This window comes from Aptenodytes patagonicus, chromosome 1 (assembly GCF_965638725.1).
Source record: "Aptenodytes patagonicus chromosome 1, bAptPat1.pri.cur, whole genome shotgun sequence".
In the NCBI taxonomy this organism is placed as follows: domain Eukaryota; kingdom Metazoa; phylum Chordata; class Aves; order Sphenisciformes; family Spheniscidae; genus Aptenodytes; species Aptenodytes patagonicus.
The window spans coordinates 205,808,665-205,831,980 of record NC_134949.1 but is presented as its reverse complement, the minus strand read 5'-3'; the positions used below and the strand labels follow the sequence as shown (position 1 = coordinate 205,831,980).

At 44.1% G+C, this 23,316-nt stretch overlaps 1 protein-coding gene across 4 annotated transcripts in view; it reads right to left on the bottom strand.

Moving 5' to 3' along the window:
* Positions 1-23,316, bottom strand: part of SPATA13 (spermatogenesis associated 13) — a 168,402-nt gene that overhangs the window by 62,303 nt on the left and 82,783 nt on the right. Inside the window, exon 1 of one of the 4 annotated variants that reach the window (XM_076328080.1) lies at positions 12,078-12,094. The exons of 2 other annotated variants lie outside the window; for them this stretch is intronic. Coding sequence is in view for 1 of the 2 variants with exons in the window: in XM_076328077.1 (XP_076184192.1) it covers positions 1,550-1,561 (12 nt within the window). In the remaining variant the exon portion in view is untranslated. Of the gene's footprint in view, positions 1-1,549; positions 1,661-12,077; positions 12,095-23,316 lie in introns of those variants that run through there. One more of the 4 variants, XM_076328077.1, reaches the window with a different exon arrangement.

Here is a 23,316-nt window from a genome sequence, read left to right as displayed (position 1 = left end):
GTCTTAAGTTAATATATAACAAATGGCTGCACAGCGGTGTGTAAAATCGGCAAGTTAAACATACACTTAAAATAACTGTAACAACAGAGAAGCAAGCATATTTACAGGAGCATTTCATTAAAATCTTCGTGCTGAATAGTCTCACATGCAGCATTCCTACATAGTTACTATATGAAAGCAAAGGTTTTGGGAGTGTTCTGGTGAAAGTAAAATTAAGCAGTCAAGGCAGAAATAACCTAAAGTTGCAACTGAAGACATCTGGTTAAATATTGTGCAAACTGTGAGTTGGTTATTATCAGCTGGAATCTACCCTGAGCAAGCTGCACCCGACAGCGTGGACAAAATGGATGACCCAGAATGGCACATGCTAAATACACATCTGCAAAAATGAAAATAACAACTAACCTCAAAACTTTACCACCCAGCTCTAGTATTTGCAGGTGTCAGCAGCAGAACAAAATGCCAAAAGCATACCTGGTCATACCTGGTCATTTACTGTAACAAATGAAAGAGGCCGAAATCAAAGGTATAATTATGTCTTTGAGAGCTGCAAAGCACCACAGGAAAGTAACCGGGTGTGCAGAAGGCAGTGCAGGTGGGGAGCCGAGTTACCCCAGCGGAAAACCAGATACACGCCTGCCAGAAAGATGGGACCTGCGCTTCCCTGCTTTTCCTGCCTTGCGTACGGGGGGAGCAACTACGCTCTCCTAGAGACCCACATTTATCCCAAGAGCCTGGCATCACACACAGAAATGTAGAACGCCCCTGGCTTTGTGCTCTCCAGTCAGAAGGACCAGTACAGCTCCCTCCTATATATCCCTATACAGAAGACAAAGTAATATGTAACAGAAGATCTACTAGAATGTTATTTGATCTTCTCTTTTCTTCCCCAGAAGAAATAGCAACTTCCAACTGCATTTTTTTCTGAATGAGAGTAGCAAGATGTGGAGAATAACTGCAATTGTGAATGCAAGAGAACACTAATTCAAAGATAAATTAATTTCTATCTTACATTTCTTGGACTTATTCTGTGAATAATCACAAAGAGAATTTTTAATGGCAATATTACATTCATTTCTTAAAAGTAGAAATGCCAACAGATTTCCTTAATAATACATTTACATTACAAGATAATTTTCAAAACCTAATTAATAATTTATAATGAAGTATGAGGCTTCATATATGTCTCATGCAATAATTTGAAATTCAGATATTATTGAATTCCCAATTATTAGTTACATTCATTTTAGCTGAAAGCTCTGCTGGAATGTCAGTACCAAGAAAATTAACTATATTGAGAGTATCAAGACAGAACTACAACTCCACAATGTTTGAGTTACGCTCAAAGCCTTCAGTGAAAAGGAGGAAGCAAGCTCCTCACAGCCGTACTCTTCTCACGCAAGGCTGGGCTTTTACGATTTTAAGCCTTCTGAGTCAGATACAAGGTCCACTAAAGTTAAGGGGACTTTCCTCCGCTTCTATAAAGCTTTAAGTAAAGATTATCATAAAGGCTAACTCCAAGTAATTTTCTTAGTCTCAAATCACTCACCAGGGTGCTCATCTAGGGTGTTGCCATATGAATGTTGATTTTGAACATGGTCCTGGGGCGGAGGAAGTGAAGAAAATACCACATCTTGCTTTGTGGTTTGAAATTTTAGGAGAAACTGAAATGCAAATAATACTACACAGCACAAGTCGATATCCAGGCGCTTCACAAATGCAAAGAGAAGGATCGGGATTCAGCTCACACAGGAAAAATAAAAATAACGAACAACAGAGACACAAATGTGATAAATGCCTTTTCTTGCAGTTTCTGGTATTCCTGCCCGTGAAACCTTGCTTATGGCTTAGGATATCAAACGCCGTTGTAGAAGACAGACCGAAGTTTAGAGAGCTGTATGACGCTTAACTTTCTGGCAAGACTAGCAGCAAAGTCCAGTCCAATTTTGGCAACTCAGTAACTGAAATATCTTGATGAGGTTCCTGCTTAGAGGACAATAGATCATTATATTTGTACCTGAGTTGTACCTGCAGTCTCAGAATCTCCAAGTACTTTACAAACTTGAGTAAGTTAAGCCTTTTGTATGTATGAAGCCTGTTACAATATTTTCAAATTTTTTTCAGAAATTTCCTCTAAATTTTGAGCACTTCAGATTTTGATCTGATGATTTGAGATGCTGACATCCAAAATGTGAAGTAGTCAAAATACAAAAGCAGTGTTCAGTTTTTGATGAAGAATATTATGGAGAATAATCTCCAGAACAAAGAACAATCAAGAGAGCAAACTTGTATAAAAAATTTATTTAATGCAAATCTCAAGAGTTGATTAGGACAGAAGCAACCGAAACAGCAAGAGGAACCTACAGAAGGCCAGTAATCAACCAGTCAGAATAACCTGGTTCACAATTACCAGGAAATCAGAACTATCCAGGCCTAACGACCTCATTTTTAGAAGTGCAATACTGCACTGTACTACTTCCATTCTATGCTGTTGTATCCAGGTTTGTACTATAAACTACGAAAGCATATTTTTCCAGAATCAGTGGGATTTAGGGGCTTATGTTACCTACACAAGTCAAAGCAGAAATAGGGCCAATACATCTCAATGGAAAATAAATTCCTTGTCCCAAAATAATTTTTACTGTCTGAAATTGTGACAAAGAGGTTTCAAATCACTACCAAGAGAAATATAACCATCTGGCTTACTGAGATCTAAGCACAGAAACTGAACAAATGTCCAATTGGGTGGAGTCTAGCAGAGTTTTATGTTAGATGTGAGTACCTGCTATTCACAGAATATAAATAATAAAAAATTACATTATTTATTATTTATTCACAGAATAGCAGGTTGGGTTGAGGTTGGAAGGCACATCCGGAGATCATATAGTCTAACCCCCGTGGCTCAAAGCAGGGTCAGCTAGAACAGGTTGCTCAGAGACGTTGCTCCCACCCACTGTGGGAGAAGATCAAGGTTCAAGACCATCTAAGGCACCTGAAGGTACATAAGTCCATGGGACCTAATGAGATGCATCCACAGGTCCTGAAGGAACTGGCGGATGAAGTTGCTAAGCCACTATCCATCACATTTGAGAAGTCGTGGCAGTCCGATGAAGTTCCCACTGACTGGAAAAGGGGAAACATAACCTCCATTTTTCAAAAGGGAAAAAAGGAAGACCCGGGGAACTACAGGCCAGTCAGTCTCACCTCTGTGCCTGGGAAGATCATGGAACAGATCCTCCTGGAAGCTATGCTAAGGCACATGGAGGACAGGGAGGTGATTCGAGACAGCCAGCATGGCTTCACCAAGGGCAAGTCCTGCCTGACCAACCTAGTGGCCTTCTGTGATGGAGTGACTACATCAGTGGACATGGGAAGGGCTACAGATGTCGTCTATCTGGACTTCCCTAAGGCCTTTGACACGGTCCCCCACAACATCCTTCTCTCTAAACTGGAGAGGTATGGATTTGATGGGTGGACTGTCCGGTGGGTGAGGAATTGGTTAGATGGTCACATCCAGAGGGTAGTGGTCAACGGCTCAATGTCCAGATGGAGATTGGGGATGAGTGGCGTCCTGCAGGGGTCCGTATTGGGACTGGTACTGTTTAATATCTTCATCAATGACATAGACAGTGGGATTGAGTGCACCCTCAGCAAGTTTGCAGATGACACCAAGCTGAGTGGTGTGGTCGACATGCCTGAGGGACGGGATGCCATGCAGAGGGACCTGGACAAGCTGGAGAAGTGGGTCCGTGTGAACCTCATGAGGTTGAACAAGGCCAAGTGCAAGGACCTGCACCTGGGTCGGGGCAAGCCCCAGTATCAATACAGGCAGGGGGATGAAGGGATGGAGAGCAGCCCTGCCGAGAAGGACTTGGGGGTACTGGTGGATGAAAAGCTGGACATGAGCCAGCAATGTGCGCTTGCAGCCCAGAAGGCCAGTCGTATCGTGGGCTGCATGGAAAGAAGCGTGGCCAGCAGGTCGAGGGAGGTGATTCTTAAAGAGGGAGGTGAAGTCTTAAAGGCGCAGGAGCAGGCTGTCCCTGTACGCTGTAAGAAGAATGGGCGGGGAAGACGACCGGCCTGGCTGAACGGGGAGCTCTTGCTGGGACTCAGGGAAAAAAGGAGAGTTTACCACTTGTGGAAGAAGGGGCAGGCAACTCAAGAAGAGTACAGGGATCTCGTTAGGTCGTGCAGAGAGGAAATGAGAAAGGCAAAAGCCCAGCTAGAACGCAATCTGGCCGCTGTCGTTAGAGACAACAAAAAAAGTTTTTACAAATATATTAATGACAAGAAGAGAGCCAAGGAGAATCTCCATCCCTTATTGGATGCAGGGGGGGAACATTGTCACTGAGGATGAGGAAAAGGCTGAGGTACTCAATGCCTTCTTTGCCTCAGTCTTTAACAGGCAGACCAGTTCTCCTCAGAGTACTCGGCCCCCCGAGCTGGAAGACAGGGACGGCGAGCAGGATGAACACCCCATAATCCAAGAGGAAGCAGTCAATGACCTGCTACGCCACCTGGACGCTCACAAGTCTATGGGGCTGGATGGGATCCACTCAAGAGTGCTGAGGGAGCTGGCGGAGGTGCTCACCAAGCCACTCTCCATCATTTATCAGCAGTCCTGGTTAACGGGGGAGGTCCCGGACGACTGGAGGCTTGCCAATGTGACACCCATCTACAAGAAGGGCCGGAAGGAGGATCCGGGGAACTACAGGCCTGTCAGCCTGACCTCGGTGCCGGGGAAGATTATGGAGCGGTTCATCTTGAGGGCGCTCACAAGGCATGAGCGGAACAACCAGGGGATCCGGCCCAGCCAGCACGGGTTCATGAAAGGCAGGTCCTGTTTGACCAACCTGATCTCCTTCTATGACCAGGTGACCTGCCTAGTGGACGAGGGAAAGGCTGTGGATGTGGTCTACCTGGACTTCAGTAAAGCCTTTGACACCGTCTCCCACAGCATTCTCCTCGAGAAGCTGGCGGCTCACGGCTTAGACAGGTGTACTCTGCGCTGGGTCAAAAACTGGCTGGATGGCCGGGCCCAGAGAGTTGTGGTGAATGGAGTTCAATCCAGTTGGCGGCCGGTCACAAGCGGTGTTCCCCAGGGCTCAGTACTGGGGCCGGTCTTGTTCAATATCTTTATCGATGATTTGGATGAGGGGATTGAGTGCACCCTCAGTAAGTTTGCAGAGGACACCAAGTTGGGCGGGAGTGTTGATCTGCTCGAGGGTAGGAAGGCTCTGCAGAGGGACCTGGACAGGCTGGATCGATGGGCCCAGGCCAACTGTATGAGGTTCAACAAGGCCAAGTGCCGGGTCCTGCACTTCGGCCACAACAACCCCATGCAGCGCTACAGGCTTGGGGAAGAGTGGCTGGAAAGCTGCCTGTTGGAAAAGGACCTGGGGGTGTTGGTTGACAGCCGGCTGAACATGAGCCGGCAGTGTGCCCAGGTGGCCAAGAAGGCCAATGGCATCCTGGCCTGTATCAGAACTAGTGTGGCCAGCAGGAGTAGGGAAGTGATCGTGCCCCTGTACTCGGCCCTGGTGAGGCCGCACCTCGACTACTGTGTTCAGTTTTGGGCCCCTCACTACAAGAAGGATGTTGAGGTGCTGGAGCGTGTCCAGAGAAGGGCAACAAGGCTGGTCAGGGGTCTGGAGAACAAGTCTTATGAGGAGCGGCTGAGGGAACTGGGGTTGTTTAGCCTGGAGAAAAGGAGGCTGAGGGGAGACCTCATTGCTCTCTACAACTACCTGAAAGGAGGTTGTAGCGAGGTGGGTGTCGGTCTCTTCTCCCAAGGAACTAGCGATAGGACGAGAGGAAATGGCCTCAAGTTGCGCCAGGGGAGGTTTAGATTGGATGTAAGGAAAAATTTCTTTACTGAAAGAGTGGTTAAACATTGGAACAGGCTGCGCAGGGAAGTGGTTGAGTCACCATCCCTGGAGGTATTTAAAAGACGCGTAGATGAGGCGCTTAGGGACATGGTTTAGTGGGCATGGTGGTGTTGGGTTGCCGGTTGGACTCAATGATCCTAGACGTCTTTTCCAACCTCAATGATTCTATGATTCTATGGTTCTATGATTCTGCCCCTCTCCTCTGCTCTGGTGAGACCCCACCTGGAGTACTGCGTCCAGCTCTGGAGCCCTCAGCATAAGAAAGACATGGACCTGTTGGAGCAGGTCCAGAGAGGGTCACAAAAATGATCAGGGGGATGAACACCTCTCCTGTGAAGAAAGGCTGAGAGAGTTGGGGTTGTTCAGCCTGGAGAAAAGAAGGCTTCGGGGAGACCTTCTTGCAGCCTCTCAGTACTTAAAGGGGCCTTATAAAAAAGATGGCAGCAAACTTTTTAGCAGGGCCTGTTGCAACAGGACAAGGGGGAATGGCTTTAAACTAAAGGGGGGTAGATTTAGGCTAGATAGAAGGAAGAAATTTTTTACGCTGAGGGTGGTGAAACACTGGCACAGGTTGCCCAGAGAGGTGGTGGATGCCCCATCCCTGGAAACGTTCAAGGTCAGGTTGGACAGGGCTCTGGGCAACCTGGTCTAGCTGAAGATGTCCCTGCCTATGGCAGGGACAGGTTGGGGGGTTGGACTAGATGACCTTTAGATGTCCCTTCCAACCCAAACTATTCTATGATTCTATGATTAAACGAAATTTCCTGTATTTCAGTTTGTGCCCATTGCCTCTTGTCTTTTTACTGGATACCACTGAGAAGAGTCTAGCTCTGTCCTCTTTATCCTCTTTACCCCTTCACTCCCATCAGGTATTTATACACATTAATAAGATCCGCCCCCCCCCAGCAGACTCAATTCCCAGTGGGCTTTGCCTTTCCTAACCCCATCCCAGCATGCTTGGACAGTGTCTCTGCATTCCTCCCAGATCACCTGCCCCTGCTTCTACCTCTTGGTAGTGGGTTGACCTTGGCTGGCTGCCAGATGCCCACCCAGCCACTCTCTCACTACCTCTCCTTAACAGGACAGGGGGAGAAAATAAGGTGGAAAAGCTCGTAGGTCAAGATAAAGACAGGGAGGTCACTTACCAATTACTGTCATGGGCAAAACAGACTCCACTTGGGGAAAATTAATTCAATTTATTTCAATTCAAATAGGTTTGGATACTGAGAAACAAAGACAAATTAAGAAAAACACCTTCCCCCATCCCTCCCTTTTTTCCAGGCTCAGCTTCATTCCTTCATTCCCCACTCTTCTACCCCACCCTGCCCAAGTGACGCAGGTGTATGGAGGATTGTAGTCAGTTCTGGTCAGTCCATTGCAGTTCATCTCTGCTGCTCCTTCCTCCTCACACTTTTCCCCTGCTCCAGCGTGGGTCCTTTCCATGGGCTGCAGTCCTTCAAGAACTGTTCCAGCATGGGTCCTCTCCATGGGCTTCAGTTCTTCAGGATTGACCTGCTCTAGCATGGTTCCTCCATGGGCCGCAGTTCCTGTTAGGAGAACCTGCTCCTGTGTGGGCTCTCAAAGGGTGGCAGTTCCCTCAGGAAATATCCACTTGCTCTCGGGTGGTCCTCTCCCTGGCTTGCAGTGTGGATACCTGCTCCACCATAGTCTCTACACGGGCTGCAGGGGAATGTCTGCTCTAGCACCTGGAGCACCGCCTTCCCCTCCTTCTTCTCTGACCTTAGTGCTCACGGGGCTGTTTCTCACACTTTTTTCCTCACTCTTCACTGTCTGTGCAGTGTTTTGCCCCTTTCTTAAATATGTTTTCCCAGGGGCACCACCAGCTTCCCTGATGGGCTCAGCTGTGTCCTGCAGTGGGTCCATTGTGGAGCCAGCTGGAACTGTCTGTGTCTGGCATAGGGCAGCCCCAGCCGCTCCTCACAGAGGCCACCCTGCAGCCCCCCACTGCCAAAACCCTGCCACGTAAATCAAATACACACTTGTATGCTTCCATCTGATGTTTGAGTTCTGTCAGGAGCTCCTTGTTCATCCATGCAGGCCTCCTGCCATCTCTGCTTGATCTCCTGCTTGTCGGACTGGACCATTCTTGAGCTTGTCGGAAGAAGTGATTCTTGAAAGTCAACCAGCTCTCTTCTCTCCAGGATGTTCTCCCATGGGATTCTTCCAAGTAGATTCCTGAAGAGGCCAAAGTCTGCTCTCTTGAAGCCCAGGGCTGTGATTCTGCTATTTGTCCTGTTTCCTCCTCTCAGGATCTTGTACTCCATCACTATTGGTCACTGCAGCCAAAGCTGCTGCCAGCCTTCACATCCTCAACCAGATCTTTCTTGTTTGTGAGTGTAAGGAGGTCTAGCAGAATGCCTTTCCTCATTGGCTTCTCAGTCACCAGTGTTAGGAAGTTATCCTTGACGCACTTCAGAAACCTCCTGGATTGCTTGTGCCCTGCTGTGTTGTCCCGCTGGCAGATATGGAAATCGTTTAAGTTCCCCATGACAACCAGGATTTCAGTCATGTGATGGTTTAGCATCTGGTAAAATTCATGGTGGCTGCAGAATTTCTGCCCTTGATTGCTACTAGTTGGAAATCTGTTACATTTTCAGAGGACCATTCCCTCTCTGGAAACTACTATTACTTTTTAGAACCACTGCCAGCAGCCTCAACCAAAGCAAAGAAGGCTTGGACACTAAACACACAGCTAGGAGTAATATGTTCATACTGGTGACCTGAGTTTAGGCATGTTAATAAAATAACGCAAGGAATACTCGCTCATGTTTCCTACGCTGTATATATTCTGTAAATAAAAGAGTTCGCTTTCAGGGATGTTCATCCGCTACTTTTTGTTAGCTCGAAATTAAATTGAAAATATAGAAAAATGGAATAACAATTCACTTACCATCAGTTCATGCCAAATCTTTTACTACAGTCAGAACACAGAAAAAACAACAAAGAAAGAAATTGAAAAAAGAAGAAAAAAATAGTCACGTCTGCATGTTGCTGTATCAATTACATTAAGGCATCTCAATCTTAACAACTCCACACAATACAAAGCAGGCCCTGTAAGAAGGGCAATCCTCCCTCCAAATATTTAGGTTAGCAGTTGCAAAGTAATCCAGGAACAGCACCATTCCTAAGACCAATTCATCACCAGGTCGTACAAAGCAATTAGGCCTGGACACTTGATGCAGAGGAGAGCAGATTAACAACCACCACCTGAAAAGATGTTTTAAGTGATCCTGGTTTATTTTTAACAATATTTTATAGTCTTTGAGAAGATTAATTCCTCAGCCCAGAAGCTGAGTACCTCGCTGCTGCTAAGGTAAACCGATGTACTAATTGAGTCCTCAGCACAGGAATATTCTCTGTAGGGCTTGGAAGTGATACTGCTTTGATACTGCTATTGTCAGTACACAAAAACCACGACTGTCCTTTGCCCTGAAAGTCTGATTTCTTTGCAACAAGATGAAAAAGTTCCTACAATCTTCTCTCTCCCCCTTTCTCATGCCATCACACAGAAAACACGCAACAGGTTACATCCATAAAAGCAAAACCTGTTTATGTGTATTCTTCAATAATAAGAGCCTGTTTCATAAGGAAGACTATGTAAAACCTTCATCAAGAACATTATCTCTTCAGTACTATCAGTGGTGAGTAAGGCAGTTTCTAACACTGAGGTTGAAGTGCAGCTGATAAAGTACAAGAAATATATCTATTTTAAAAGATACCAGATGAGATGTCAATATTTAAAATAAAACCAGATACACCGGCAATAAACAGTGAAAGATCCAGGACAAGATTTTGAGCCAGATTTCTGAATCTCATTCTCAAGCGAAAGTTGTTAGGTAGGACCTGCTGCACTAGATTGGACCAAAAAGCCATCTAACAAACTCTCTTGTCTCCAAGTGACTTAAGGAGGAACAAGAAACAAGACGAATACAGAAAGATTTTCCCTCTATTTTACTTTCCCGTCTTCTGACAATTTCAAGTTTGGGTCTTCCTAAATCAGAGGCTGCATGCAGAACACACCATTTTCTGGTTCTGTTGGGGCAGTCTTCCATGAATTTTCCTGCTTCCTTTCTTTTTTCACTAATTCTTTGACTTCCACATCCTCATATTTCACTGAATTCCCATAATTAATTTGTACCCTGGGTGAAATGGTTTGACTTTAATCTCCTGCCCAGGTGATGCTGTGCCTGTTTGAAAACCTAGCCCTGCCGGAGGGTGCTGAGAGCTGGGTGCCTCCAGCCCCACAGACATCGGTGTTGAAAGAGGGGTGAAGTAACAAACAGGAAGGATGGGTTTCCAGGAGAGAATGGGAAAGGGGAGCGCATTTGGCAAGAGGATGTATAGGCAGATATGCAAATCAGGTTTCTGGACTATTGCCTGAATATTTAAATGATGGTCGTACTTGCTTCTTGTACCATTAAGAAGGGATTCCTGGTTTTTAACAATCTCAATGACTGTAATACATGAATCATAAATAAATAATTCATTCCTTAAAAGCGTGCTGTTCTTGATCTTTTTTTTCTAGCTTCTCCACATGCTACTCATATTTTGTACTGTAGGTCAGATTTTAAGTAACATATTTAACTCACTCAACTTTTTTACAGGCTGGAAGGTCAGAGCTCTACTGATGTATGCCACCAGTTCCCCAAAATCCATCATTCCTCTCTCAGTGGCCAGTGCACCAGGAAGTATCATGTTCCACGTTAACCTTTTCTCTGTTTTACACAAGTGTGTAACAGTGAGGTATTTAGCCAACTTGGCTATTTTCTTCCTGGGTAGCTAAGCTGTTCCATCAGTAACATAAACATGTTTTAACAACACAGCAACAAATCACCCAGCATGCCAAGGAGCCATGGAGCCCTTGGTTCATTGTTGGGAGGTTACTTTTAAGTACAAGGTCCTGATTAACACACTGGAACAAGGCAATAGCTTACTTCAAACAGTTCCAAATCATTGTACTTAAAAATGCTGACCCTTGTCGTAAGCAAGGACAACAAGTGACAAAGACAATAAGAAATTTGTTCCCATTCTGAGTGAATTTGAAGTCCTATTAGAGGACTTTGCAGAAACCCAGTAGTCTATAAAAGCCAGCTTTCAAACATTAATTTTGTAGTATCATAAACAGCCAAACTCTTCCCATTAGTCTTCCAATTCCCAAAGTGATGGTATCAGACAGGAGCTTACCTTTAAACATGGTTTCTGTACAAGATTTGTCTTTAAAACTTTTGCATTGATTTTATTTTTCTAGTTTGTGCGACCTAACATCGTCATTATTGTCACCATCATCATCATTATTATTATTAAGGTTTGAATCTGGTTAATTTAATCTGTTAACTGGCGGAACCATTTTACTCACGCAGTTTGCCCAGAGAGAGCGTTATCTACTTCTTAGAAAAAGCATTCTGGTTGTAATTCAGTCTCTGCAACAGTATTAATGCAGGGACAGATCCTGGCTTCATTTGAAGCTCTCAGCTTCAGTTCTTCCATATGCAAGTAGAACATGAAATTACCATAATTAAGAACTAGTAGAAAATACAAGAGAATAAGGAAGTACACTCCTTATCATGGAAATGCTAAGCATGGTGAAAATGAATCCAGGATCTTTTGCAGAGAAGTTTCCTTCATCAGAAAGAAGGAAACACCTGACAAAATATGTGGGTTAAGCTCAGCAGCTGCTGCAGTGTATCTGTCCTGCCTCAAGTGGGTAGCTGGGTGAGCTGTTGAACATCTGAATTTTGAACATTACAACAGACTTATTTTCTACTGCCCCACGTGCATAAAAGCCTTCTTTATTTTCTTATCATAGGAAATGGAGGACATATGAAAGAGAAGAACTTCAGAATATGCAAGCAGTGCTGGGAAGTTTAATCCAGAGCCGTAGAATACAAGTAAAATAGAAACCACTGGGATGATTAATTTATTAAAATCTCTACTCCTTAATTTAATCAGGAAAACAAATGAGGAAAGCTGACCAAGATAAAGAATGAATGAATTACTTATTAAATCTAACAGGATGCAGCCGATGCCTAGTAGGCAAATCAAGGTCACTTTTAGCTAGAGTTCAATGGAGTAGTCCAATACGATGGTTTAGGTGAACGAAAGAAATGAGTTGGCTTTATATGAGACAGCTGGTTCTTGCACACCAAATTAACTCTTACTTGATGCTACCTGCACACACAGCAGTTGGAAAGATGGCCTCCAAAAAGCAATGCTGGTTGCCAGGAGCAGATGTAAGGTGAGCCCTGTGTAGAAACAAAGCCAGGCTACAGTGTAGTTAAACTGCTCTTGAATTTGTTTAACGTAATTAATCAAATTCAGTATGTTTTCAGGGGGCATAAAGCATTTGCATAGCACAGTGAAATTTCACTGATTTATCAGTTTCTATGAAGTCTGTTAGAACATAGGTTTGCAGGAGACTGCGTAAGGATCAACTCCTTGCAAGATGAAGCCATAATACACCAAATATCTGTCAAGCATGTGAGTGAATTTGTGCATTCTTACTGTTCAATTCACTTTCTACTTCCCAAATGCAAATTTCTGTGCATACTTATGAGAGTGGTATAGTCTCCACTTCTTTGGTGGTATAGTCTCCCGTTCTCTGGTGACTTCTTTAATGTCGTGCAAAAAATTATTCTCTGTTTAATGATACTTTGACATGAATGTGTGTCTAAGGAAAGGAAAAAATACTTTGTTTAATCTGGTTTTTATTAGTAACTCTTTGCATTCTGGGTCTAATTTAACTAATGACCTAATAATTATTTCTCTGTAAATAATAATTATTTCTCTGTAAATCATAGAGAGCATTAAACACACTATGTCACAGTGCCTTGATAAAGCAGGTTTGAGAACTTGAAAATGTGGCAATACCTTCCAGGAGAGGATAAAAGCTCAGCTCTTCTCTGTCATATCACTTGTGATTTTTCAACAGTTTTCATTTGCAGCCTATCTAGCTCTCAACAGCCGAGTCCTTTCCCTTCCTGGGATTTCATTGTCTACTACAACTTTTCATTTATCTTGCCAAACTTGGCTTTCACATATCCCACTCTGCTAGAAAGTTCTCTCTTGCTGCTATCTTCATAACAGTGCAGTGTGGTCTGCATAGAAAACAAAACGCACACTGGATTCCCACTTACAGTAGATGGATGGAAATACTTTTCATTGCCTTAAAATCTAAGAGTGTTAGACTCAATGACTAATCAAACCAAGCTCTTCCATTTATGGTCACCCTACTTAGATTCAAAATATTCTCATAAAAAATATTCAAAATCTATTCCAATTCAAAATCAAAGGTTGCTATGGAACCTGTGGTGAGAGCAATACTGAGACACTTTACTGGTCCAAAGATTAAGTGTCCTGAACAGAGATCTTAGACAAAGCTGAATTTTCAGAAACTTTTTGGTGTTTTTAATTAGCAAGAGGTATAACATTCTTCTTCCCTTCCAGTTTCCTAGCAGGGAGACAAAGAAGGGAAAGAGACAGGGGAATTTTAAATGATGTAACATCTCAGACATATAATTCTTTCTAATGATGTGGGTGTTTTCCTTGTTAATTTGGCACTATGTGCCAGCAGTATAAGTACGTACAGATTCGGGAGACTTTGTTCAACAGATTGGCTGTTGAAATTTGCGTTCCAATATCGCTTGGAGCTGGCTTAAAATTGTGTGACAAGTAACTCTTCTTATCACAATAATGCATATTATTATCTGTTAACATGGCTTCATGTAATGACAACTTGAGAAGCAAAAGTAAGCCATGTTTTGTGTTCCTATTGAACCACTGTTGTATTTGACTGATATGAATTGGGGGTTCAGTCCTGTAAACCATTTTCCTTCTCTTTAAAATAATCCAGTTGGTATGAGTGGAACAACTCCTCCAGGTCCACATACCTACATACAGTGTTAATACTTTGAGAACAACAGCAAAACCTAATTCTCAAAAGAACACGTAATACCAAGGACTGTTTCTCTCCCAGAAACAGTATTAACCAAAATTAGACATTTCATGTGCATTAGCAAGGATGATTAATGAGTTTTTCAAATACAGACTGATACCATGTGACTGAAGAACAGAAAATGTAATGCTTATATTTAAAAAAGAGGGGGAGGGTTGCCTGGGCAATGAACTGACTCTTTAGTCTGACTCTGAACTTGATAAGATTTTACAGTCAAATCTGAAGGCAAGACTGGCTGAGAGAAAGCTGGGGAGCTTTGCCCCAAGTGAAGAGGAATCATGTATCATAAAGAAGTAGATGACAGGGGCGGTAGCTGTGCACAGTGAAAAGAGGAAGGTTATGCAATTTCAGGGGTCAACCACGGATCCAGGAGGAGGAGAAAGTGATGTGACAGTCTTTAGGAATGTAGCAGGAAGAGCAAACACCACTGAGGCCTGAGGAGATCACTCACTATACATGTAATTATGCAGCCCTTTTCCTCTGCAGGGGCATTGGGCTGCCGTCCCCTGAGTGACGGTGACCCCTTCTCCTTGCCGTGTACTTTAAGAGCTCTGTTCTGTAAGGAGCTGTAGACCAGGAGTCAGTAACAGAAAACACAGTTACTTTAGAGTAACTTTTTTTAATAGAGTGACTTTTTTATATATAGAAAAAAGAATTGTGGAGATCATGTATTCTGAGTCACAGTTTACCTGCCTGCTTCTTCCTGATACGGACCATTCCCTACTGGGGGAGCTCAGCATCTTTCACTGTTCTTTTTTCTCTGTGGACTTTTTTCCCTAGGTAACACCTAGTCATACATCACCACTAGATACCTCTTTTCCAGAGAGACTTTTAATTGTCCTCTGCACTATAGCTTCTCAGTCTGGCATTTTCATCTGAGGTGAGATCTCCAAAGCTAACAGATTTCAGTGGGGTTTTTTTGGTTTGGGTTGTTTGGGGGTTTTTTTTTTGTTGTTTTTTTGGGGGGGGCCAAAATTGTTGGGTTTTTTTCTTCATGGTCAGTATGGCTCAGCTGATGGCCCAAAGAATCAGTTTGTCCTGTCTTTCTCCCCAAAGTTCATGGGCAAAGGTTGCAAATACACCCCAAAAGCCAAAAAAGCTTCTGCTGTTCCAGCCTCCGCCTTGCGCAGCACAAAGCCACTCAGCTGGGCACTCTTAATGCCCTGAGATCTATAATCACACCTTGCCTTACACACATATGGCTTAATACGTAGGAGATATTAAAACTCTGCCTTTGGGGAATTCATATAAGGAAGACTTACAGCCAATATACCATAATAGCCTTCATGTTCTCATTACCTATCTAGTATATCTACCTGGTGTTCATCATTAAAATCATGTATGTGTGTTGGCACTTGTGTGTATATAATTATCCATCACAGCATTCTTAGACTATTACAGTGTAAGACCTAAACATGCATGACATGAGCCAGGTTCACTCTTTGACTCCATGCTTGTCTCAGTATCTTGCAATTCGACAATATTCTAGGGGAGAACTATCTTTCAATTTTCTATAGGGAAAAAAAAAAATCTATATTGTTTTAATAAGTGGTGCCAGCTACTAAAGCTTTACACAGAGTGATAAACCTGTCACATCTAGAAATAAAATATCTGAATCAGCAGATTAGAACTCGTGTGATTTTTCTTTTTGCTTCACTTTACTAATTGGTCAGTTGTGCCAGGTATTTTGCTTAAATCTAAATCAGACCAAGAAGACATAAAATAACATTTCAATGGTTCAGGTTGTGCAATTTGGGCTACTAGTTTTACATGGTGGAGATTTACGTTGTCTTGGCTAATTTGCTTCACCTAAGGGCATGAAAGAGGAGGGCAAGGAAATGCTAACATGGTTTTGAGTTCACCTATTAGCCTTACCTGCTCAAATAGTACATTTTTTCCATCCAGAAATGTAGTCTGATTGGAAAAGGAGGATTTTGACCATTTGCCAAGAATTTCTAGTTGACAAGCGACTGAGCCCACCAGGGTCTGCAATGAGCCAACGAGACCCTCAGGCATGCTGCTGCTGTGCATGTGCACATCCTGCATAGAGGATGTAGTGCATTATGGACACACAGAAAGTCCCACGTTTTAGGGAGCATAGCCCGTTGTGTGTGTGAGACAAAGTTGCTGTCCATGGGCAGAATCACATGGCTCTCTTACACCTTCCCAAGATTCCTGTATCTCCACCCAGGAAATTAGATCAAAATGTGACAAGTGTCCACACCACACAGTGCATCCATGGTTTTATGACTATCCTCTTTCCAGTTAGGTCTGCATGGTCTGGGTTCTGGCCTGGGTTCTAACACCGGCCTACAGGTCAGCGTCCAAAAATGCCACCTTTATTTACATGTGCTGCACCGACATGCTCCTGCGAGATGGCAGCATGGCACTTTGTAATTACATGTCAGTCAATGAATTAAAATAAAATTGTGCCCCCATCTGAAAAGCAGTACCTTCATCTCTTCATCTTTTTTAAGGCTGGCTCTGAGAAGACCATTGTAAAATTCTGATCATGGCTACACATGAACTACTGTCACTGATGATCTATGAGTTACCTCAATTTAACGTCAGGTATCCTAGCCTCAGGTTTGTCTGTCTCCCTTACGTTTGACATCAGAAGAGTCTTGTCTACATATCAGAAGAGAAGGGTGTAACTTCATTCTCTATGGAATGAAGTCAAGGGCTCTATCTGTGGCTTTCTGACAAGTGAAGATCATGATAGTCCCATTTCGGAAAAAAAAGAGCAAATAAAAGGTAGACTCAGTCCCCGTAGGTGATGTTACAGACTTTTATCAATAACATCTTGTTTCTTTGAATCAGAGAGAGAATTTTGGCTCTTGAGTCTAGCTTGGGATCTACCCATGGGGTTTTACAGAACTGATCCTGAGTAGTTCCAAAATCATTTCCAAATGCAGCAGGGTTCTTGGAGTCTGAGGACTTAGAGACTAATTTGTATACTCAATTCACTTCTGCTTCACCCCAGATTCACAAACTGTCACATCCATGCTCAGAGTAGGAGGCCTTGTGCAGTGGCTGTAAATACCTGTTGAATAGCAACATGGTCTCTCTAATCCCTTAAGAAAATTTAAAATTATTTGCAACTGAAAGTGACCATTCCTACAGTGTTTCTAACCACGTTTGATTAAACACAGAACCAGAGTCTTCATCCATGCGTGACATCGGTTGCAGCAATTCTTAATCAACAACTTCATGTGATTCCTCTGCTTCTAGGCTATGGCAGGGTAAATCTAGTACAAACGGGGAACAGAAATGCTGCCCTCTAAGCCAAGCAGGGCTGGACCGGTCTCTTAGGAAACCACGTCTGTGAGTACAGTGCAAAGTGTTGCTGGAAAGAGGCATTTGGGGGTCAAACCACATGGGGCTCAGATAACATTGCCCATTCGACCACCTTGTAGGAAGACAGGTAGTTTGCAGCACACAGGTTTAAAAGAGCTTTTCATTCAGTCAATCCCATACACCAATACGGTGCCCCGCGGCGTGTCACTGCAACACCCCCGTCGTGATGTGGGACATTCTTGTTGCAGAAGGGGAAGAATCTAATCGTGACAGCACATATCCAAGAATGGATCAGCCCCAAAGTGAATCCAACAGTGAAGACACTGCCTAGCAGTAAGCTTTATTTTAGGAAAACTTAATACTCATTTGAGGCAGGATCGAAGAACCTGATCCTGGAGCTCTTAGCCGTGAGATTAGCTGCAATGAGGCAAGAGTGGAAGCTCACCAAGATGGATGGGAATTCAGTGGGCTTTGGATGAGCTCCCATACGGGCAAAAGGCTGCAGAAGTGAGACTCAAAGCAGACCACTGGCCTTTGCCAGTATAGGAAAGTTAGTCAGGATCATTCTACTACTAGTACAGTTGTAGTGACACAACACACCTGGTGGACATCTTCGCTGAACTGCAGGTTTCCATGTGATGAATTAGGGGCCTGAACACATACACTCAGCTGGGGGAGGCAATGGCAGGAGGGACTGATGGCCCTGGCACACGGCATGGAGCGTGAGCTGCACCGAGAGGGGCTGTAGGCTCTCACCCACTCGCTCCAATCCCCTTGCAAATCCCTGCTTCGGTTGAAGAGGTATAAATTACTGCCATAGTTTTACCGGTAAGTTTTCACACATATACAAACCCCTACACAGCACAAATTATTCTAATTTTAGGATTTAGCTTTAGAAAGCTAAATGAAGCCCTTGACTTCATTCCATAGAGAATGAAGTTACACCCTTCTCTTCTGATATGTAGACAAGACTCTTCTGATGTCAAACGTAAGGGAGACAGACAAACCTGAGGCTAGGATACCTGACATTAAATTGAGGTAACTCATAGATCATCAGTGACAGTAGTTCATGTGTAGCCATTTAGCATTTAGAAAGCTTAATTAGTTCATCAATCACACCTCAAGATCTGAGTTCATGGGCACACAGCTGTCAAAAAGCTCCAAGAAGAAATGTCAAAGGGAAGGGAGAAAAAGCAACCCTCTTTATGTTATGCTTTGTACAGGCAGGGGAACCACTGGGCACTTCTACAGCTGCTTGCATGGAGGAAATGTGCTCAGAGCTCTGCACGAATCCTGCATACCCTGCCCTGGAGCAAAGATAGAACCCTAGGCAGCTCTTTTCCCTCCTACATGACATCGCTGTGGAGCCTGAGGCATTCCTTGGGAAACTTGTCGTGAAGGGGTGCTTGCAGGGAACGCTCGGGGGAAACAACAGTCCCCAAAGTGATGGCAGAGCAAGGAGGAGGGGTGGCACAGGCTGGTGAGTGTGAGCACACATGAAAGCAGCAGCAGGATGCGGGTAGGAGAGCAGGAGTGGACCAGGCTGGGGGAGATGTGAATGCGATGGGGAAGGACCACCACACCAGAAGAGGTTGGGGAGAGCAAGGGGGTGGGAGGCAAGAGCTGCAAAGGGGGCAGAGGGGCCTCTGGGTGGTGATGGAGAGGTGAGAGCGAGCCAGCAAGGGGGATCTGTGCATTCCCGAGGGATTCCTCTCTCCTCGGCACCGAGAGAAAACTTAGGGAAATACGCAGATTAAACAAAGGAGCAAAGAGCTATAGTAACGTGGAAAAGGTAGGTCGAAAGACAAAAATTTCACTGAAACAGTTTTCATACAGTTTTTCACAGGTTTTTTTTTTTTTTGTTTTCTATGTATGAAGAGAGTGAATAAAACCAAAGCAGCCCCAGACACTTTAAGCTCAGAGGGCGAGCCAGCAATTATGCAGCTCACCTGAGGTCTCTCTGGCCTTGGCAGCAATGCGAGTGTTTTATTTTCATATAGATAAACCATTCATGAACAATTTCTACAATTAAGTGTAAACAAGCTTTCCTTTTGCATAGGTAAGTATTTCTTCCTACCCCTGTGATTTCCTTTCCTAAAACAAATATTTTTATGTGTGGAACCACCTAAAGGAAACAAGTCTGAGGCTTCCCATTAATTACGGCATTTCCCAGGACTTCTCCTGCAGTGTCTGGAGCCAGGGTCCCCTGCCACACATTTTATTTTGCAGTCTTTCCATTTTATGACTCTTGGAGCAACTGGTTGTGTTTATTGATCTTTCCACACAGCTGTTCTTTTCCTACAGGAGCACTGAGATGGATTTTCTGTGGCCTGATATGTGAGGCTCCATGAGTCTCTGTTAAAGTGAGTTTGCTGATGCCAGTTAACAGGAGTCGAGGAGGCAGCAGCTTTTTAAGACTCAGAGTTTGTGGGTGTAAAGGAAGCAGAAAATGCTACACACTGGCTTCACTTTCACTGTAAGAAAAATGTGCTTGTGTGGTGAATTCCAAAATCCCATGAGCAAACTAGCCCAAATGAGACTAGCTGTGATACATGAGGATGGAGCGGGGGAATTGCGAGAGACCTCTGCTGGAAAAGGAGGGGTGAGACGTGGGCAGCTGCACAGGAGAAGGGTGGTGGAGCATCCACACAGAACAACTCCAGCTACACGCAAGCAGCTCTCGGCACATGTCCTCATGTCCCAGACAGCACTGAATTCCCCTCAGCAACTTCTACCGTTCCTCACCCATCTTAACTGATTTACCAGATCAGACATGAACAGGAATGACCTCATGTAGATACAGGACCTGTCTCACACAGTAACAAAAAACACAAGCGCTCATGACCCCCAAATAACCCCAAACTGGGGATAGCATCACTCGACCGTGGATTATGCTTCACAGTTTTCTGAGGGCCATAGTCACACAGAACTCCAGAGCTGAACACCCCTGTCACTGCGGCTGAGCTTCAGATTCGGAGGGTGAGTCTGCCTGCCCGTACAGCTGCCTCTCTGGCCAGGGTGCCTCACAAGCCGCAGGAACGCAGCCACCCCTGGGACACGGCAGCGGTGGTCACGCAGGCACACTCGAAGGCTTGTGGATGTAACAGGACCAGGATGCTGGTGAGGGCTCGTAACTTAGAGAGGGAAGTGGAAAAGAGCAGCAAAGGAAACTCGTTAGAGAAAATATCTGTCTTACCTCGCTGCGGACTCCTCAGAAAGCGCAGCAGACGCTTGCATGTACAAATCTTTCCCAAAACCAGATAAGGATCTCAGCTCGGCACAAAGAAAAGCAGGGGTGCTCTAGTTTCCCCCCAAAATGCCCCAAGCCCCCTCTGAGCAGCCCAGGTTACCCTCCGTGAGGACCCCCAGCCCTCCACAGCTCCTCCGAGCACGTGAGGGTCTCCGAAGGAGCCACTGCACCCCGGAGCCGTTCTGTGCCTCCCCTGCAGTCAGGGGGAGGAACAGCTGGACGAGTGTCAGCACAACACGCTCCATAAATTTTCCCTCAGCCTTCTGCAGTCGTAGGTCCTTGAGAAAAATGCCTAAATCCCGTCGTTTGTTGACATAGTAACCACATTTAAGTTTTTGCCCCCCTCAGAAGCCATCTACATAAAACAATTCATTATGAGAAAGATTTATCCAGCCTGCAGCGGGCTGGTTTATGTGGTTTTGTTTGTCTAAGGAAGAAATAAAGAGAATGAATGCTTGTACACTAGAGACTTCACGCCCAGACCAAGGGGTTTCATTACAGCAGTTAATATTAAGGACTTCCACAACCCTTTGAAGGAAATGTATTTCCAAGTAAAAGAAAAAAAATCCATTATTCAAATAAACAGCCCGTTTCTAATGCATGAGTGAAGTAAATCTTTAGGAACTTTTAAGGAGGTCCCAAAACGTTTTGTATTTTTCTCTTATTCACATATATTTATCAGATTCCTCCAAAGATGCTTGAAACATCTTAAAAGTTCCCAGTGAAGCTTATAAAGCCACAACATACTGGGAGAAATAGCAGAAGGTCAGAAACAAGTAAAGCCTGTGGAAGACGGCTTCCCCAATCCCGTGGAGATGAGCTCTTTAGCCTCTGGCAGTGGAGAGGAGAGAGATAAAAGAGAATTGTGCCGCAGGGATCACATGGGTTTTAATGGGTTTTAATGCATCCCCTCATCCAAACTGCAGCCACCGTACACAGATCTGCATTCAGATTTCTAGCCCTTTTACTGGTAATTTAGGCAATGGGAGCAGACTGGCAGCACGTGCAAAACTGTGCTGCCCTGCAGGGCTTTTTTGACCCCAGTTGCAAGCGGATGGGGGTGGGGGGTAAAGTAACAAAACCCGAATCTTGATACTTGGAGTTGAAAAGAACTTTACAAGCAACGTTTCAGTGTTTTAACTCAATGTTGCCTTGCAAAAACTGCCTTATTTACAGATCTCTTTAAAGGCATAATTCTGTATAATTTACTAAGGAAAACTTGTCTTTGAGCAGTGTTAAATACGTGTTTAAGCTTGGAATTAGCAGAGCAGCATAAAGACTGAGAGATCTAGCATTTTGGAAGCTATAACCACTTTTCCTCCAACCTTGAGATTCATTACAAGTGACCATAACCTTCCTCCCAACACCCAGGCACCCTCATCTTCCTCACAACATACATTCCCCCCACCCCCCCCAAAAAAAAATCAGAGAAGTTCTTCATCCACATCTTTTTGCTGGAGTGTAGCTGAGAATCATTAGTTATTTCCTGAACTGTCATTTAAATGGGAAAATTCTTGGGAAGAGGAGAGAGAAAGAAAAGGGGTCTAAATGTGCATTCACAACTCGTGATTTTGGAAGTCTTATCCCTTTGGGGAGGTTTCATTAAACTTTTTAAAGGATCAATTCTGAAATGTAGTTCCAACATCATTACATATTTCTCAAACTATCATCAGCTAATATCCCAACCCAATACCAAATATAAAGTGTTATTTTAAATATTGTAAATGTTTTAACAACCTGATAGGTATTATGAGGCTTATAAAGCTGTGGCACAAAGCCATGCTGCTGTGCAGTTTACACTTACTGGGTATACGAAGACAAAATATTCTCAGTATACAAAGTTCGGTTAAGTTTTTAAAATCTTTTAAAGCAACTCTGAAAGGGTGGACCGCTAGCTCCCTGCCCTGGCTCCCTGAATAATTCAGTGAAGCCCATGGAACATGAAAGGTGTTTGTAGCTCTGGTGACACCGAGATGGTTCGTGGGAGCTCCACTTCTGGCCAGGTCTTCTTTGGACTTGCTGTTGAGCTCAGTTTGACACTGCACCTAATCATCTGGTAGCTGTGAGCTACAGACTCAAGATGAGTGTCACCTTCATCATTTCCTTGCATCGCCTGCCACAACCTGTGTTTGCCTTGCACCGTGCCTCTGCTGGGGCCACTGGGGCAGCCGTTTCAGCAAGCTGATTCACTTGAAAACCAACCCACCCAAAAGCCATAATTTTCCATTTCATCAGCTCGTTAAACTGACCTAGCTACAGTTGTGCAATTGCTGGATGCAGACTCAGAGAGTGCAGGCAGATGGGTGGGCAGTGCAGTGGGACTGCAGCCCCCAGTTACACTAGATTATACATAATAGTAAATTTCCTTCTAAGCCCTTTTGTGCCTGTGCTTTCTCAGTCAAATGGGACAATACTATTCCCTTATCCTACAGATTGTAAGCCACTGAAATGCTATTGCATTGCAGCCATGCAGGTACCTGAGGAATATCAGTTGGCTGAGCTCAGAAAGTCTGTTTCAGAAGGTGACTGAAGTACCTGTGGTCCTCCGCACATGGTACAGAAAATCAGTCATCACAAACTCAAAAACTCAACTTTGAATAACACATTATCATCTAGTAAAAAATGATAAAATATACAAAAAGTAAACCAGATTTATTGCTGTACACGGTACCTACCAAACAAATACTCTGCTGTTAGCAAGAATATAAGTACTAAAGTCTACCTGCTCTTTGGAAATTGAGCCCAGTTTCAACTAAAAAAACTATTAACTGGGGAAAAAAAACCAAACAAACCCCAAAAAACCCAAACCAACAACAGTGGTATACATCCTATAAGTTATTTTTAGCAGGACTCTAGAAATACCTTTCCTGGTAAATATACACAATATAGTTTGTGCTAAGATTGGTTAG